The following is a 19,375-nucleotide window of genomic DNA, read 5'->3' on the forward strand; positions in this document are numbered from 1 at the left end:
TATCTGCCTCTCTCTGGCCTTCATTCCATATCCCGGAACCAACACCATCATGTTTTCCCAAATGTATCAGGGAATCCCCGATTTTGGGGCTTCTGCTCAGGTGCTTCTTTTGCAAACATACCCTTTCCTCTGCCCCACTGTCTACCTGGAAAATATCCACTTAGCTTCTAGTAGCCAAGTCAAAAAAGTCTTCTACAAGACTTTTCCTAGGCACCTCCTCATCCCCTCTACCTCCAGGTTTATAGCTGAACACCAGGTATTCTGCCGCTGTGATTGCTGATAATTTATTGACCATGTTTGTCTTCATGACTGTCTTCTCCACTGGATTGTGGGTTCGCTGAGGGCAGGAACTGTAACTTATTTATCTGTATTCCCAACTGACTCACAGCAAGCCCATAATAAATAACTGGTGGGTTTTTGGGGTTTTATCATCATCATTCATATCTCCTTACAGAGGAGAGCTCATGACCAATGAAGGCACAATTCTGCAGAGTAAACAAATGCAAATAGGGCATGGGAGACTGGGTTTAAGCCATGGCTCTGATCTTGAGCAAATAACTTCCCCATACTGGACTTTAGTTTTCTTTTTTCTGCTGAAAGAAGAGAACTGGACAACTTATAAGCTCCTTCCCAATACTGCATTTTATACTTCCCATTCCTCAACAATAGGACTTTAAGGCTGTGTACAAACTATCCCCTAATTGAAAAGTTGGAAATGTAGTTTCTCTGCACCTCATGAAGAGGGACTTAGACTTTCTATTAGGAGCTGGCAACCCCCTGGTTTAAACCAACCCAAACCAGAGCAGTCCTTCATGCTTCCCTGCACAGCTCTTATCTGACCTTAATGATTCCTGCTCTCTGTAAGAGATCCATTGAGCTGTAATTACTAATTGATGTTTGTAAAGTCTTTGAAATTCTCAGGTGACAGATGTAATCAAAGGCCAATTTATTATGATAATTGTTATTAGTACAACTCCTCATTATTTGTTGATGTTAATGGCAGAGCCAGCAGGTGTTTCAAGATTGACTGAGGGATTTAGGCTGGCCATGTTTGGTGGGAGGAAAAGAAAAGTATGAGTGCATAAGGGATTTGGGATCCTGCTGATTCTAGTGCAGCCATATTCCTCTATGAAGCTATCTTGTGGGACTAAGACCTGGCATGAAACAGAGCAGTAAATGCATAGGACTTTTAACTGCATTTTTTACATGCACAGATTCAAACCCAGCTCGTTCTCTTGTTTCTGGAGTATGCTTCAGCAAATCATAGCCTCTCACAGCCTTGGCTTGCTTGTGTGTTAAATGAGAATACATATAGTGCCAATTTACACTTGCTGCAATTCGAGAATCTGTTTGAGACAAGCAATCATGGATGTGGGAAGAAGCGTTAGGAGACTGTTGAGGTTGTCCAGGCAAAAGATGTTACTATCCAGAACTACGAAGGTGGCACTGGAGATGAGAAAAGTATATGGATTAGAGAGAACTTCAGAGTGTAGAACAAAGAGAACTTGGTGATGGCTGAATATAGAAGGTGATGTATAGCAGGAAACCCAGACTTTGCTGATAGGAAAGACGCAGGAATAACTTTGAAAGAGATGAATGAATCATTGCCTACTATTTTCATCAGTGTCTTGTACATATGGTTCATGTCAATCTCTTCAACTGTGTAGCCCAATAAACTGCATTTATAGGTTTGCAAACTTGAGGGTCATGATGTAAAAGATGACACTTGATGAAAATTCAGCCTCTAGAAGGAAAGGGACTGCAGAAGAATTGTCCCACTTCTCCACTTGCCTCTCCATAAGTACAACATTCCCAAACTTCCTTTGACATCTCACTCCCTTTCTTTCATGCAGCCAGTGTGACAGTTGGCATCTCTGGAAACCCTGGACTTCACTAATTTTTTTCCTTCTCCTGAATTCCCTGATCCCACATCATGTTCATACTCTATTCAAATTTGATCCATGGGTTAAAAAATTCTGCCCCTACAGATTTTACTTGTTCTTTCCTGAGTGTACCTCTACGCTCTATCCCACCTGTGATATCTAATAGCAATATCTGACATTAATTGGATGTTTATTGTTTGGCACTGTGATAAGTATTTTATGCATCTTATTATTTAATATTTAGAAACATTCTTATAAAGTTGATACTATGGGCATTAATGTTTTCCAAAAGAGGAAGAGACTCAGAGAGCCTAAGTCACTTGCCTAAGGTCACATAGCTGGTCAGTGACAATCTATGCAATAGAAAAGACCCCATGCTAGGCATATTAATCAAAAATGCTGAGGTGAAACAAACTTGGAAATTCATTAATCTTATTTAATAGCATTAATGCCATTTTATAGTGCAGGGAACAGAATCCTTGAGTGCAAATGTCTCCATTAACTTTTTATATTTTAACCTCAGACTTCATAGGATTGATATAAAAAGGACTAATTGAGTGTTTGAGCAAAAATGTTCTGATGACATTGACTAGCATCAACTCAGGGCTTCTTATGCAAGGATATGTGTGATAAATCACCCTCTTAGTGTCTTTCATGAAAAATATGTATGCTTCCTTCAAGAGAAGCTATGCAAATCTGCCATGTGCTCTTTTTTGCCTTGGCTTCAAGAAAGCTCAGGAGATACGGATAGTGTACCCTTCATTAACCACCTATACTAGGCCTCTGGTGCAGTGATTACTCTTTATTCCACTATGAGATTCTTAGACTAATTTAAAATTTTTATTTTAGGGCCTGGCATGGTGGCTCCTGCTTGTAATCCCAGCACTTTGGGAGGCCGAGGCAGGTGGATTGTTTGAGGTTAGCAGTTCGAGACCAGCTTGGCCAACATGGTGAAAGCCCATCTCTACTAAAAATACAAAAATTAGCTGGGCATGGCGGTGCGTGCCTGTAGTCCCAGCTACTTGGGAGGCTGAGGCAGGATAATCACTTAAACCAGGAGGTGGAAGTTGCAGTGAGCCAAGATCATGCCACTGCAATCCAGCCTGGGCAACAGAGCACGACTCTGTCTCAAAAAATAAAAGTAAAAAGAAATAAAATTTTAATTGAACATGTATACATACATACTCATATATACACATGTATCTATATATCTATATACATGCTAAAATATTTATGTGTATATGCACATATGCTGAATTCTTGTTCTGTATATAAATTTCATAAAATTTACAGTTAAAAATTTAGATTCACATACCCAAATGTTTCCACCACAGATACTTCAAAGTTTTCCAATAACTGAATTATCAGTTTTAACACGTGTGCGTATGCGTGCGTGTGTGTGTGTGTTTCAAATAAAGGTCCTTAGGGGTTTGCAGAGAGTCATCACACCTACAGTTTACTTATTACAAAGCTCCTAGTGAGCTTGAAGGACACATCTCATCCCTATCTGACAGAGGGGAAACTGAGGTTTGGCAGAGCTGAGAAATGGAAAAGTCAGTTCTTAAATCCATGGGTACAATTTCCAAATGCAGAAGTTTCTCTACTTTTTCACCATTTGAAGGCAATCAGTCCAAGCTTCATGAGGTTCCTTACATTGTAGGGGCCTGATGGAGGCAGAGACTCTGCTATATAGAAACTGAGGCTGCTATTTCCATGAGCTTTGTTGGGCCTGGAGTCTGGAGCATTTATCCCTGAAGGCCCGGGCTGACAGGATTATCAGCTGTCAACATTTGGGTAACCTTCATCTCCCTTTCCAAATGAATTTAAAATATATTTGCATGGGAAGGAAAATGTTCTTGCTCCCTCAGGTCTCGTACCATGATAATAAAATCTGTAGACACTGTAAGTGAATGAAAAAATAAATTAGCAACCTGGGAGAGCTCATCTTGGTATCTGTACAAGGTGACACTTGGGGAATTTCTATCTTACCTGAGGAGAGAAGTCTGGGCCCCAACAGAGCTCCAGCAGGGGTTTAGAGTTTTAAGCAGGGGTTTAGAGTTTTAAGCAGGGGTTTAGAGTTTTAAGGCTCAAACAATGGAATGGAGGCCTGGAAGCAGGGATGCCCAAGTAAATGGGTGAGCCCCAGGAGATGGAGTCCACTGAGGACTGGGAAAGAGTTCTAGGCAGGTCAATAGGGCATGGAACCTAGGCTCTGGTGACAGACAAGAATTGTGAGTGGATGTTTAACAGATCGAGATTTTCCTAAGGAGTAATGGAAAGGTTGTGATGATAATCCTGGATTCAAAGTGTCTAGTTCAGTCTTCTTCTCCACTTCAACAGGGCTCTGCAGAGCTAATAAAATCCAGAAATTGATTCTGAACATAGACTCTAGTGACAAGTCAGCGAACGGTTACGTGGGGGCCTCTGGGTCACAGCTTTCTGATGCCTTGGCTCAGCTACCGATAGGTGGTACAGATGTAAGGTTTGCTGAGTTATGGAAGCATTGGAAGACTGTTGCTTTTCAGGGTGGAAGAGCAGCACATTGAGTTTCAGGCATTTCTTTACCATTCCTCCATGGAGGTAAAGGGGAAAAGCTGTTACTGAAATCCCTCCTTCGGGGTGAAGTAACTGAGACCTCATGGGATTCTGGGGTCTTCTGGGTTTTCATCCATCTACTGGCAAAAATGTGGTCACTTTGTGAGACCAATCAGGGAAGCAGCATAGGTGAAAGCACCTTGCTTAGTGTCTGAGACACAGCAGGTGCCCAAGCAATTGAAATTCCTCAGGATTTGTGATAGGAACTGCCCAGGTGCTTCAGGAGCAAGTCTGGGTATTATGAGAATATGAAGGAAAGGCTTAGTCATCATGGAAAATTGTGGTAATCATTGGGAAAGTTCTCAAATATTCCAGTTCTCCTAGGCATATAGAAGACACTGCTTTATTCTTTTTGAAATTAAGTGTGGCCATGTGGTTAGCCTTGGCCAGTGGAATGTGAAAATGCCATGCACCATCTTGTGTGGAAACTTGTAGAACCAATGCTCTATTTGCCACATTTTTCTTTCTCAGACTTGGTGGTGGTGTCAAGATGGACTTTCTGTTGACCTGAGTCTCTGAGTGCCTGCAACAAGCAGAGACCCTGTGCTGACCCATTTCAAATATATAGCAGAAGTGATCCACTGAGATTTTGTTGTTGTTTGTTACTACAGAATAATTTAGCTTATCTTAACCAATATAGGAGTTATTAAATAAACTTCCTGATGGGGTATCCAAGACCCAAACTGCCATGTGATCTCCTGATGATCTTAACTCGAACCCTCTAGAGCTTGGAACTCCTACAGCTTCTCATTCCATGTTTATCTGAGGTTTTCATATGTGACATGTGAACAGTCACTGAACTAACAACAGAAATAAGAAATGGGGTAGAAAGGGCAATATCATATCCAAAAGATAAGATCAATTGTGCTGGAAGACTCAACAGGAACAGATATCGGGCTTGAAACTGTCAGAGACCTTTGAACCAGAGCAACTCCATCTTGATTAGGGGCTGGGTAAAATAAGGCTGAGACCTACTGGGCTGTATTCCCGGGAGGTTAGGCATTCTAAGTCACAGGAAGAAACAGGAAGTCAGCATGAGATACAGGTCATGAAGACCTTGTTGATAAAACAGGTTGCAGTAAAGAAGCCAGCCAAATCCCACCAAAAGCAAGATGGTGACAAGAGTGACTGCTGGTCATTCTCCTGCTCATTATGTGAGAATTATAATGCATTAGCATGCTAAAAGCTGCTTCTACCAGCACCATGACCATTTACAAGTGCTACGACAACATCGGGAAGTTAGCCTATATGTTCTGAAAGTGTGAGGAACCCTCAGTTCCGGGAATTGCCCACCCCTTTCCCAGAAAACTCATGAATAATCCACCCCCCCTTTTTTTTAGCATATCATTAAGAAATAACCACAAAAATGGCCAACCAGCAGCTCATACTGCTGCTCTGTCTATGGAGGAGCCATTATTTTATTCCTTAACTTTCCTGATAAACTTGCTGTGGACTCCCCTAGAATTCTTTCTTGCACAAGAACCAAGAATCCTGTCTTGGGGTCTGGATCTGGACCCCTTTCCAGTAATAAAACCATGTATGAGAAGTTAAACTAAGAGGAATACAGCCTGGGATGAGTCCTGGGTGAGTCAAGGCAGTCAACAGCTAGGACACAGACACAAGTCCTAAAGTCCTCGAGAGTTAGGAAGGTGTGTGCTTCCATGTGGAGTTTACTGGACAAATTGGTATATGCCAGGTAAGGATGCTCCAACCCTCTTCCCCCTCAGAAGAGGAGCCTCTGGAAAGTAGCCGAAAGAAAAAAGAACAAATAGTACAACTGTAATGCTATGAGATACTTTAATATACATTGTCTAATTTACTCTCTCCCGATTTCTTTTGAGGAAGATCATTAATCATATTCTCCATCTTGGGCTGTTAAGTAAACTGTTCAAGTTCACATAGCTGAGAGCAGCCAAAATTCAAAGCCAAGTCTGTCTGATGCTCAACTTTCAGTTCTTTCCACTCTATCATGCCACAGAAAACCCATCCATGTGCAACCATTTCTTTAACAGTGGTTGGACGCAACTGAATATAATTTCTTCCAATTCATTCAGAGACACAGAATTTTCCCTAACCTAGCTCTACCTAGATAATCCCAACTATTATAACGTGATTATACTGCAAGCATCGTGAGCAGTTCAACATAGCATCTGGTTTCCAACTGTTCTCAAGAGGCAATTGAGTTCAAGAACTGGAGGAGGAAGTAAGAGAGAGAACAACCACCCTGCTACTTCCCACTTCTCCTATTTAGCTTAGCATTTGGCAGAGACATCATCCAGGTTAAATGTACCCCTACATGATGAAAAGGATATGACAAGAAAAGACTTTTATCCTCTGCATAAATAGAACATGCATAACAGCATTGCCCAACAAAAGGTGGCTTCTGATGGATATTTGCATGAGTTTGCCACACTTGTTTTGCATCCAACCGTTAATTATGGTCCTTTCAACTTCACAATTATGGCTAATGGTGGTGAGGATGCAGAGAACAGTAGATTCAGCAGACCTCATTCTAGGAAGAGTGTGAAAGAAACAATGCGAAACTGCACCCACCCGCTGTTTACAACTGAGACAGCTACCCTGGGTACCATTTGGAGGATTTGGAGGAAATCAAGGCTGCCCAGGAAGCCTGGAGCTTGGGAAATGAGACATCTGGGGGAAAAAAAATCTTGCTACTAGGATGGAGAAAAAAGGTCCTTTAGGACTCTTCTGTCTATGGTGAAAATGGTTCAAACCACATCTCTCATTCTACACTGAATGGAAATTCAGACTGTACTGACACCTACTTGGTGCTTTTCATTATTCAAGATCCTTTTCTTATTTAATCCTCAAAAAGACTGTGCAAAGTATATATTACTATTTCAAAGTGAGGAAACAGACTCACAGACAACAAGAAACAGTTCATAGTCTCATTCTTTCATTAATCCACCGAATGATTATTAGGTGTCTATTATGTGTTAAATATTACACTCAGCATGTAGGATATAGCAGTCAAAAAAACAAAAAAACCCAAACAAACCAACCACAATTCATCACTCTTGGAGCTCTCAGCATGCTGTTGGAGGCATGCAGTACCCAACAACATGTGCAAATAAAAATATGTATCTAGTGTAATATAGAAAAATAGTGGGTTAACATATGAGTGAGTGCTGGTGGGTGGTTCTCAGGTAATATGGTTGGACTGTTCTCTGGAGATGTGAGATTGAAACTCAGGTCTGAAAAATGAGAAAAAACCAGTTCTGCAAACAATGAATAAAAGAGAGATGTAGGTAAAATGCACCCTGAATTAAGGCCCCAAAGTGAAAACATGTTGGAATGTTCGAGAAATAATGTCTTAGGAAAGGTTCAAGACAGGAGGCTTAGTTAAAATCTAGCAGGCATGTCTGAACCATATGTGAAGAACAGTGATAGGTTGTGGGCAACTGTTTTTGAGGAGAACTTGGAGGGGAAAAGGAGCCTATCAGAGAAAAGGGTGAGTAGGATGAAGGATATCCAGAAATTATGCCATGTGAAAAATAAAAGAAGTAATAACATGTTAGTTATCAATGAGAAATAACTTGAATAGCCAGAGGAAGATAGTTGGCACTGCCTTATTTTCTCTGAAAGGCTAACACAGGAAAGAAAGTTTTGATTTGTTCAAATCAATACAAGTGGCTACAAGGGGAGAGTCAAGGAGACAGAATTTGGCTTTATATGGGAAAAAAAGTTTTAATAATTTTACCTGCTCCACAAAGGAATTAACTCCCTTTCACTCCAGCAATTTGCACTGATCAAGCTGAAGCAATATAATGTGTTGCTAAGGATGCTTTATTGGAGATTTTTGTTTTGGCTTCCGGTCTAGACTAGATGACACTTCAAAGTCCATCCTACTCTATGATGCTATAGTTCTATAATATTGCTGTATCCAAAACAAATGGTTACAACATGGTCTAATTCATAAGAGACAGGTGTTGTGAATTAGGCACCAAAGACAGTGTGCCAGGACAAATGGAACTACTCTTGTTATCTGTAAGAAAGCATCCATGGGTAAATGTGAGATTACTAATTGGAACAAAATTCCCAACGCAAGTGCCTGTGAACAACTCATGCTTCATGAAAATGCCTGCAAGAACTCTGAGCACCATGTCTTATAAGGCATGCCACACTTGAACTCTGCATGGTATTCACATGGCTGGATTAAAATACTCCACATTCACAGATCAACAAAGAGTCTACAAAATGTGTTTATCCTCATGCTAATAATAGTAAACATTTAATGACTGACTTCCACATTCCTAATGTGAAACCTAAGGATTCATTATTTGATACATTATTTCACTTATTTATTTTTGTTCTTTCCCCCACTGGAATGAAAACACCATGAGATCAGGGATCTTTGCTTGACTCACTGCTGCATTCTCAGCACTCAGAAAAAAGCCTTTTTTGACATATTGCATGTGCTTGACAGATGTTTCCTTAATTAATCCATCATATCTAATTATTTTAGTAGTTTACTGAAAGTCACACAGCTACTAGGGTTTTGTACCTAGGCAGTTTGATAGTAAAGGTTGAATTCATAGCCACTCTGTTAAGCTGACAAACCATCCTTAATATCCGTAGAACAAAGATGTCCAGACCTCAGAATTCTCCTACGCCGCCGTGACTAAAACTTGCAGGTAGAGTAGGGAGCAATAAAATTTGTTCACAGTAAATTATTCCACCTGGCTCACAACCATCCCGCAACAAATGCCCATTACTGCTTTCCTTTCACTTGAGTTTAATATAACTCTATGTCATCCTTTGTCTCTAATCTTTTAGTGATGCAAATATGGGTAATTCTGATTTTTTTTTTTTGACCTAAGCTGTTTTTTTTTTTTTCTTTCACAATGGAACAAAACAACACTTTCCCCTCCACCCCCATATCAAATCTAGTGCTTTCATCTTCTGGCTTTTTTTTAGTTCTGATTTTCATGTTTACTTATAGTTTTCTTAATTTTCTCCATTTTTATTTGTTGACTGTTGTTTCTCAACTTTTTAAGTATAGATTGGAGAGCTGACTTTGTTTAAAAGAACTATACTTTTTAGAGCTGCTTGGAGAGCGAAGCTGGAAAGACGTGGGGGTGCTTATCCCTGCGTGGAAACGCTTGCCAATGCTTTCTCATTTGGACCCAGACTCCGGATCGGGAGCAGTCTTATAGCTGAATCAGCTACCAAGAGAAGCTCTAAAGCAAGAAGAGAAAAGCACTTCAATTTGGGACATTTATTTGCACCTGGAAATGGGGAATGGGCTATCAGACCAGACTTCTATCCTGTCCAACCTGCCTTCATTTCAGTCCCTCCACATTGTTATTCTGGGTTTGGACTGTGCTGGAAAGACAACTGTCTTATACAGGCTGCAGTTCAATGAATTTGTAAATACCGTACCTACCAAAGGATTTAACACTGAGAAAATTAAGGTAACCTTGGGAAAATCTAAAACAGTCACGTTTCACTTCTGGGATGTAGGTGGTCAGGAGAAGTTAAGGCCACTGTGGAAGTCATATACGAGATGCACAGATGGCATTGTATTTGTTGTGGACTCTGTTGATGTCAAAAGGATGGAGGAAGCCAAAACTGAACTTCACAAAATAACTAGGATATCAGAAAATCAAGGAGTCCCTGTACTTATAGTTGCTGACAAACAAGACTTGAGGAACTCATTGTCTCTTTCAGAAATTGAGAAATTGTTAGCAATGGGTGAACTGAGCTCATCAACTCCTTGGCAATTGCAGCCTACCTGTGCAATCATAGGAGATGGCCTAAAGGAAGGACTTGAGAAACTACATGATATGATCATTAAAAGAAGAAAAATGTTGTGGCAACAGAAAAAGAAAAGATGAATATCAATACCTATTATATCTGTGTGGAGTAGGTTTTCTCTGGTCTGATTTTGACAAATAGAAGAGTGTCTACAACCTGGTTTGCCTGTCTGCCCTCCTGGATGCTATTAAAGCTTTGTTTTGTTGAACAAAAAAAAAAAAAAAAAAAAAAAAAAAAAAAAGAACTATACTTTTAATGTTCTCAGTATCAGAAATAAAACAGTAATTATATATTCCCTCTTGTCTGACATGAGAAAATGAACAGATTTTTATTTACATTCATCCATCTTCCAACTTTGTCTGTTTTTGTTGACAAAATAGTGAATTATAGATCCAGATAGATTAGAAATGTTAATTTTTTACATTATGCATCTTTGCCTTAGTTACGTTTTACATTAACCTTCCATTTTGTAACACATTTAGAGCCATTACTGAGCATTAATGCTATATTTAATTAGTTTTATGCTCACTGTGGGTCTTCTTATTCCACATTTCTCAATTCTTGATTTCTTTATTTTGACTCATTGCTCAATCAATTGCTCTGTGATTTATTAGGAGCAGGGAACGTGGGAGCCACTGGATACTAAGAATGTCTTTCTGATGTATTTGCACAAGAACAACAACTTGGCTGATAATGAATTTGTGGATTATAACACTTTCTCCTCAAAAATCCTCCAGGCTTAACATCATTGTCTGCTGCCCTTTATGATATGGAAAAATCTGAGAGGGACCAGGCAGAGATTTGTTAGACTGAGAATGGCTGTTCTGCTTCAATGACCCTTTCACCCAACTCTTTTCAGTAAAATTTAATACTAAAGACAGTCATTTGAAATAGTGTGTAGTTCTTCCTTTGCCAGAAAAATACAGCCTTCTGAGTGCCCAGCTCCCGCTACTCTTCCCCACTCTGTTCCTGTGAGGTCAGCTGCACCCGCAAGACATGTGGCATAAGAACTCATCCAATTCCATTCCTGCCTGCGTTTCATTACTGGGAATCTTAGTTCCAAAGCAAGCGTACATATGCCTGGTGTGGAATAGAAGGCACAGGTAATTAAATGGCCTTGTTCATCTCCGAAGCAGTGTCAAAACTGCTTCTTAGATGAGGCAGTTTCAGAGTGAGATACTTTTTTTTCTTTATGGCAAATCCCTGTGTCTTGAAGAGGGAGGTCTCTGATAGGATGTTTGGGGAGCAAATTGTCGGAGGCATTTGAACCTGAGCAACTGCATCTTAAATAGGACCTAGGTAAAATGAGGCTGAGACCTACTAGACTGCATTCCCAGATGGTTAAGGCGTTCTAACTCACAGGATGAGCTAGGAAGTCAGTACAAGATACAGGCCATAAAGACCTTGCTGATAAAAACAGCTTGCAGTAAAGAAGCTTGCCAAAACTATAGACAAAAACAGCTGATAAAAACAGTTTGCAGTAAAGAACCCACCAAAACTAAGATGGCCATGAGAGTGACGTCTGGTAGACCTCACTGCTACACTCCCACCACCATCAGGACAGTTAACAAATGCCATGGCAATGTCAGGAAGTTACCCTATATGGTCTAAAAAGGGGAGGTATGAATAATCCACCCCTTGTTTAGCATACCAAGGAATAGCCATAAAAATGGACAACAAGCAGCCCTCAGGGATGCTCTATGAAATAGCCATTCTTTTGCTCCTTTACTTTCTTAATAAACTTGCTTTCACTTTACTGTATGGACTTGCCCTGAATTCTTTCTCACACAAGATCCAAGAACCCTCTCTTGGAGTCTGGATCAGGACCCCTTTCCTGTAACAAAACCTCTGTGGTTGGCGCAGGGCCAACCACTCTTATGGTGGGGACATTCCTTCTGATATGCATTTGCTAGTTTCCTGGGTTCTATAGGCATGCTCTATTTTTAGGTTTTTTGAGTATCTTAGTGGGAAGAATAAAGTAAAACTACTTCTTTCCCTTCTCATCATGGAAACTCAACCGCACCTTTTGATATGTGACAAGAGCAGGGAAGGCCACACCTTCTTAGAGGGTTGTGCTGAACTGATACACCGGCCAGCATGGGATGCTGAGAACCGAGAACAAGAGGAGCCCCAGATGCTTCTGCCAATTTTTATGTCTTCCCGCTCAATACATCAGAGTGCTTCATGCAGTGGGAAGACCAGATGGACAGGTGGAAGGCAGTCTGGCAGCTTCTCTTTGTAGTCTTATGCTCTCTGTGAGGAGTGTTGCTTGAACCAGTAATAAATGCAGAACTGAAATATCACAGTGGAATTTAAATGGGTGTGTGGACATTCTAAATGTTAATTAGTTCCTCAATCCAGGTTTCTCACCAAGCACTGACTGCCATTGACAGATTAAACTCTCCATCTTGGCCACCCAGAGCCTGCACAGGCTGTTCCCACACACTTCACCAAATCTTGCTTCTGTCTCAGGCTTCCCTTCTCCAGCAAGCTTCTCAGTTCTCCATGTTATACAATGCATAACGAGGCACATGACAGACTCCCTTACATTTCTATAAGCTCTTAGAGGGCACATACCACATAACCCTAATATGAACTATAGGGTTTAGCATTTGTCAGTGTTCGTTAGATGTTTGTTAAAAGAAATATGACCACATTGAGGCCAGGTGTGGTGGCTCACGCCTGTAATCCCAACACTTTGGAAGGCTGAGGTGGGCAGAACATGAGGTCAGGAGATCAAGACCATCCTGGCTAACACGGTAAAACCCTGTCTTACCAAAAATATAAAAAAATTAGCCGGGTGTGGTGGTGGGCACCTATAGTACCAGCTACTTGGGAGGCTGAGGCAGGAGAATGGTGTGAACCCAGGAGGTGGAGCTTGCAGTGAGCCAAGATCGCACCACTGCACTCCAGCCTGCCAGCCTAGGCGACAGAGTGAGACTCTGTCTCAAAAAAAAAAAAAAAAAAAAGAAAAGAAAAGAAAAGAAAAGAAAAGAAATATGACCACCTGGATGGAAAATACAAGCTTGTGTAATAAAAGAGGCTAAAGATATTTAGCTTGCAGAAAAGACAATCATATGGGCACGTTTGTATAGAGAAGAAAAGGGTATTAGAAAAGATCTTATGTAACTGAAAGACTATAAACCAAGAAGGTGGTTGCACTGGTTTTGTAGGATGCTAAGAGCGTGAATCAAGAACAATGGGTAGAAACTTCAATAGGAAATATTTCAGTAAGTACACTAAAAAGCCTCCTTAGAGACACAGCCCACTCCCTACTCCAGAAAACACTAAAGCTACCTCAGAGATAAATGAGTTCTCTGTCATTTGAGGTATTCAAGAATAAGCACTAATGCCAGTTAACTGGTGTTACAGTATGGATAGAACCATTGTTTTGTGTGTGTTTGGGATTGTTGAATGACCTTTGATATCCTTTCCAGCCCTGTGATTTTCTGATATTATGACTGGTGCAAATCCTTGACCAAAGAAATATTTGACACAAAAATGATTACCTTGTCTTTGGAGAAACACTATTTTCTAATGTGACCAATGGCAATGACAAAGGGGGTATTAATCACCGATCAATTAAACCATGCTTAGTGCATTCCTAGATAACAAATTGACAGATATTATTATTATATATGAAGAAATTAAGGCTCAGAGAGGTCATGTTATATCCTCAAGTAAAGCACTATCTCTATACTCTAATATAGGAGTGTGCAAAGGTTTTTTGTAAAAAGCCATATAATAAATATCCTAGGCTTTGTGGGGCATATAACCTGTGTTACAACCAACTTTACTGTTAAGCATCAAAACAGCCATAGACAGTATGTAAATGAACAGGCATAGCTGTATTTTTTTTTTTTTTAAATTAAAGGCATGAGGTTGGATTTGGCCTAGGGGCCTTAGTTTTTCAGTCTCCGTTTAGAGCCCTGCTGACTTATCATACGAGAATGAGAAAATGCAAACAAGATAAGGAATGGCCTCCATGTGGCCATACTTACTCCATTGGCTTTGCTGAGTGCCTGGAAGTAGATGCTGTAGCTTTTCAGGGGAGAGAGAGGAGGGTTCCAGTAGCCATTGTATGTCTTATTGTCACCCACTGTAAATGGCTGGGTGACAGGCAGGTTGGCAGGCTTCAACTCAGCAGCAAAGTAGTGTAGAGAATCGAGGCTGGAGGCATTCCGATAGCTCACAGGCACCGAAAAGCACTCAATAATGTCAGCTGCCCTCCGTGACTTCTGTGGTCGCTCCTCCTTGACAACCAGCTGATAAACACTGGACCGGAAAGAGGGGACACAGACGGATGAGCAACTCTCTGGAAGAATGAGCTTGTTAGCTCTAACGGTGTCAACCCAACTTCTCCTGTATGGAAACACTACTTCCTTCTACAACAAAACTTTTGTCCTGAGCATCAGATTTTCAAACCTACCACGTTGTAGAACTTTACCTCCACTTAGCTGTCTCAAAGCCAGCTCACACTAGACACATCTAAAACTCAACTCAGCCCTAACCCCTAGAAACCTGTCTGCTCCTCCTTTTACATGTCTTTTCTTAGTAAATGGTAGCACCATCTGACAAGTGGCCAGAACCTGAATCTAGGGCTCATCCTCAGTTCTTAACTCGTTAATTCTCACTCCTTATCTTAATCAACAGTCTTACGGAAGTGTGTTGATTTGGCTTCTGTATGTTTGCATCTGCCCCACTTCTGTTTTCTCCTTCCACTGATAATGCCTTAGTTGGGCACTTTCCCACTTCTTACCCAGATTCAACTAGTCTCTTTGCCTCTAATGCACTTGATTTATTAATCAGTCATCCTAATCATATGGCTTCCTAATCATATAGCTCTTCAAACACTTTCATAGGCCTTCCATTGTACAAATTATACAATCTAAACTCCTCATCTTGGCATTTGAAGCCCTCTGTGCCTGTCTTCTGTCTTCCATTTAGGTGTTCTCATGGTGTTCCCATCTTCTAGCTACTCCAGATCCCATGCTATTGCACAGATGTATTTTGGATCTCACCTCATGCATTACTGACTTATGCTTCCTCTACCTGCAATGCCCTGCATCCTGGCCACCTCTGGTTTCCTCCAAAGGCTGAGCATGTCTTTCACTTCCTCTATGAAGCCTGTCCAGATATGTCCAGTCTGGATCAATCACCTCCCTCTTTAGTTCCCCTACAGCTCACCTAATCTCCATCTGCTTTGTTTTCCAATATCATGAGATGGGACTACTCTTGCACTGGCTAGACTGTGACCTTTTACGAAGTAGGCATTGTGGCTTACTTATCACTGCATCATTCTCCACCCCTGCCCCACACTGCCCAGCAGGATGCCTGCCACCCAACAAGTGATCAATGAATGCTTGTTCAAATGAATTAAATTGGATTGAATTAAAACTGGAAGCAAACATGAAACCAAATCTGCCTGGATGCAGAAACCCTAATCAGATAAACAGCGATTGCCTTGAGTTCCTGTCTAGTGATCGCATATTGTTCCCTTCAACTTAGGAGGATGTAAGAAGATGCTAGTGTGTGAATAGAGATGACTGATCCTTTATTGAATATCAACTGACACCCAGTGTTAGACTCTCTTTGTAAAAGTTATTTTAAGGTAAGTTGGATAACATTGTTCAATCTCTTTGAATGCCCCACAGTTTACATCTCTCTGGAATAAATGCTCTTCTTTTAGAAGAGCTTTATTGCACGGATCTCTGGGACTCATGATCTAAAACAAAAGATCGATTGCCCATGAGTCCCACTGGAGACTTCTGTGAATTAATGAGGTGGTTGCAGTAGGGGGCCCCAAACCAATCATTTAAACAGGGCATAGTGAACCAGCATGTGGTTTACGAAAAATGAAACGTGTTGCAGGCTACCATCCTTCAATCAGACCATCCATCTAAAGACACTTGACTAAGGAGTACAACTTGGGAGATGACAGAGACATAGGACTATTTCATTAAGGAAAAAAAGGCTATGGAGGACTGCCCTAAGAAAATGTGACACACTCAATATGGCAAGGTTTCTCTTGAATTTTCTTGAGTATGGAAATTTTCAGGCATGTGAAAAGGAAGGGTTGGGCATATGAGTATATGCCACACTTAGATGAGTGCAGGCAAAATAGCTCAATTACCATGCCTGTTGTACATACACATCTGAGTAAGAACCTGACAATTCAGAGTGCATGTGAGTGACATGTGAGTGGAGTGGATGTGGACAATCTCTCAAGGCATGCACAGTACATCTGAGGGTGTACCATTTCCAAGTGAGGATCTGTATTACCTGGGCGTCTAACTCCAAATGAGTGAATATAACATTTAGATGAATGGATGAATGTGGTTAACCTGAGTGTTTAGACTTCTAAATAAGGGTGTGTAACATCTGAGAATGTTTTAACCACCCAAATGTGTGTGGATATGTACCATCTATGCCATAATGCCTGTTGAAGTCAATAAATGTTTAAATTAAATTATGATTTCAGCAATCACTTCCTCCTCAACTCTGGGGTCCTTCTCAATTGTACAATTCCTATGTTTATCAGGACAGCTAAGCTCAAAGCAGTCACTGAAAAATTGCACAAGGACCTAATACCCAAACCTAGAGGTTGCAGGGCAGAAGTGGAGGGGTGTTTGTAACAGAGTTTTCAGGACCTGCAATGCTTTATAAATGACAATATATTGAGGTAAATCTTAGAATCTGGCTTGAATGCTAATAGTAGCTCGACCAGTTGAGAGTCCATTACTCGTGGGACTCTGATCTGTGAGGGAAAGGGCAAACACAAGAGAGCTTCATGAAGCAGACAACCTCTTGGGCTCTCCTGATGAAGCTAACAACAGCACCTAAGAACACTGCATTGGATTTGGGAGCAGGCAACCAACGCAGCCCTCATAGCCTCTTGGGCAGATTAGAAGGAACCAACAGCCTCATCCCCAGGACCAGGAGTTGGAAAGAGCTGGGAGTCCCTGCTTTCCTCTGAGGGCCAGCCTATCCCTACTCACCATTTGGATTGATCATATCTACATAACAAGGTCTTTATCTTGGTTTCTCAGATAGGCTTCCCATTCTACCTTAAATCCTTCTGTTAACCTTCTCCTCTAAATTGAGACCCCCCGAAGCCTTGGGAGCTTCCCTGGGACTGAATCGCCCTCCGAGAATCACTTCCTATTGCCTCTGGCCCTCCTGTGATGGGATGGATCAAGAGGGGCCACATGGCTGGCCTCATTTACTGTCCACGACTAGCAGAAGATTCCATAGTTGTGGCCAAGCAAGAAGACGGGTTCTTACTGGGCTCTGAAAATTCAAATGCTGCCAAGATCTATTAGACAGAGCCATAATATCTCTGTGAGGGTCAGCCTGTATCTCCCATCAGCTCTTTCTCCCCACCAATCTGATTACTGAAGATCCACTTGTCAATTCAACCAAGGTCAACAGCCAGATTACACATGAGGAGCTGAGGCTGAGAGGTCAAGTGATTCATGAGGTCAAACTGCAGCAAAAGTAGAAACCCAGACTTTTCATTCATAGTTGAGTAACCTTTCTTTTTTTTTCTTCTTCTTTTTTTTTTTTTTTTTTTTTTTTTTTTTTTTTTTTTTGCTATTTTCTTCTCTTCCTACAAACCAATAAAATGTATAAAGGCCTTCCAAGCATTTTTTTCTAACTTGGCATCCCAAACTGCTTAGCTCTACCCCAACCAACTCCATATGAAATTACAAAGAATAGCAAAGGGTATTTTTTTGGTTTAAACTGTGCAGTCAACATATGGTTCACATACGATTGTGATTATTGTGCCAAAATATACCCAGCAACTCCTTCGGGCCCATGCATTCGCAGCCTGTCCATTCAAAAGCAAACCTGCAATGCAGCCAGAAAAACTTAAATCATTTTGTTAGATAAATCTGTTTGCCAATGGATCCAGCCTCTCTCAAAGACCACAGAACTCTGATTGAAGAGGGGTAGAAGAAACAGTGCCCACAAGTTGTATAACCTTCCTTTCCTGACACTTTTTAGGAAAGGGTGGGGGAAAGAAACAACAAACTGAGTATTATTTTTATTTCTTGTAGTAGCTTCATTCTCATTCTCTTGAGAATACATTTATCTAAGAGCATGTTCTTTTCAGCTTGCTGGTAACGATAGAATCATATCCAAATGCGAATGACCTCCCTTTTGGGGTCATATCTCTAGCTCAAAAACAGTGGTTGCAATAAACTATTCAGAATCATTTTTAAAGAGAGGGGATTTTTTCAGTAGGAAAAATCCCAATAACATGAGAAAAAAACAACTTAAGACACTCACTGCACAACACATAGCATTTACTCATACACTTTCTCCTCTTGTGATACCCTCTCTCTTTCTCCTAATGAGAAGATGGGCATTTATGACTTTTTTTCCCATTTCTTATCCCAAGGATCTCTTATTGCAAGGATCTAAGAGCTATACTGTGCCCCCAACTCATTTCATTCACTCTAAGGTGATTTCTGTAAGGTCAAGGAGAGTTTGTACTGTCACTTTCAGTATCTCCTGCTGTCCATCCAAGGCAAAAACCCTCAGAACCTTTCTACAGGCTCTGGAAAACCCTGCTGCTGGACCTTCTTCCTCCCTCTGGTCCCTAAGCTAATGGTTTAAATGGTGGCTTGAGATTCTTGGACCAGATTCCACTGAGGGGGCCCAGGGACCTATCAGAGCATCCTTCCATTAGTAACAGTTCCTGTGGCCCTCTTTCTAGATCTAGAGAAGTCTCTAGCCAGGAGCTGTGTCCTCTCAGAAGGTTGGAGTCAGATGACAGAGAGAGTAGATGCTCTAGCTCACAGGTAGAGCTTGCCCAACTTCAGAAAGATGCATATTTTAGTCCACTTTCTCCCAGAATGAAGCATGTCTGAGTTCAAGTTCTTCCAGAAACAGACCCCGAGCCAAGGTTTCACTGCAAATGATGTATTGAGGAAGTAGTCCCAGAAGAAACTAGTAAAGGAGTGAGAGAAAATGGGAGGAAGTGAAGCAAGGGTATGATATCAGGCAAAGTCCCAGTCTTAGCCTGATCCCATAGGGAGCTCTGGAGCATAAATTATACCCCCAGAGTTTGTCTCATCTCAAACCACAGGCTTTTGAACCTCCAGTGCTGGTCA

The 19,375-nt window shown here is 41.1% G+C and overlaps 2 protein-coding genes across 4 annotated transcripts in view; one reads left to right on the forward strand and one right to left on the reverse strand.

Moving 5' to 3' along the window:
• Positions 1-19,375, reverse strand: part of PTPRT (protein tyrosine phosphatase receptor type T) — a 1,118,573-nt gene that overhangs the window by 219,944 nt on the left and 879,254 nt on the right. For all 3 annotated transcript variants that reach the window (XM_028828430.2, XM_077949122.1, XM_028828427.2), the window contains exon 12: positions 14,258-14,531. In XM_028828430.2, the coding sequence (XP_028684263.1) occupies positions 14,258-14,531 (274 nt within the window). The remainder of the gene's footprint in view (positions 1-14,257; positions 14,532-19,375) is intronic.
• LOC695839 (ADP-ribosylation factor-like protein 4A) lies at positions 9,547-10,466 on the forward strand. Its single transcript, XM_015149000.3, has one exon. It carries the CDS (start codon positions 9,734-9,736, stop codon positions 10,334-10,336), a length of 603 nt encoding a protein of 200 aa, XP_015004486.3. The 5' UTR covers positions 9,547-9,733; the 3' UTR covers positions 10,337-10,466.

This window comes from Macaca mulatta, chromosome 10 (genome assembly GCF_049350105.2).
Source record: "Macaca mulatta isolate MMU2019108-1 chromosome 10, T2T-MMU8v2.0, whole genome shotgun sequence".
NCBI classification, from domain to species: domain Eukaryota; kingdom Metazoa; phylum Chordata; class Mammalia; order Primates; family Cercopithecidae; genus Macaca; species Macaca mulatta.

What these genes read in the sequence shown, in the direction of transcription:
- LOC695839 (XM_015149000.3), top strand. Translation starts at nt 9,734, where the DNA reads ATGGGGAATGGGCTATCAGACCAGACTTCTATCCTGTCCAACCTGCCT.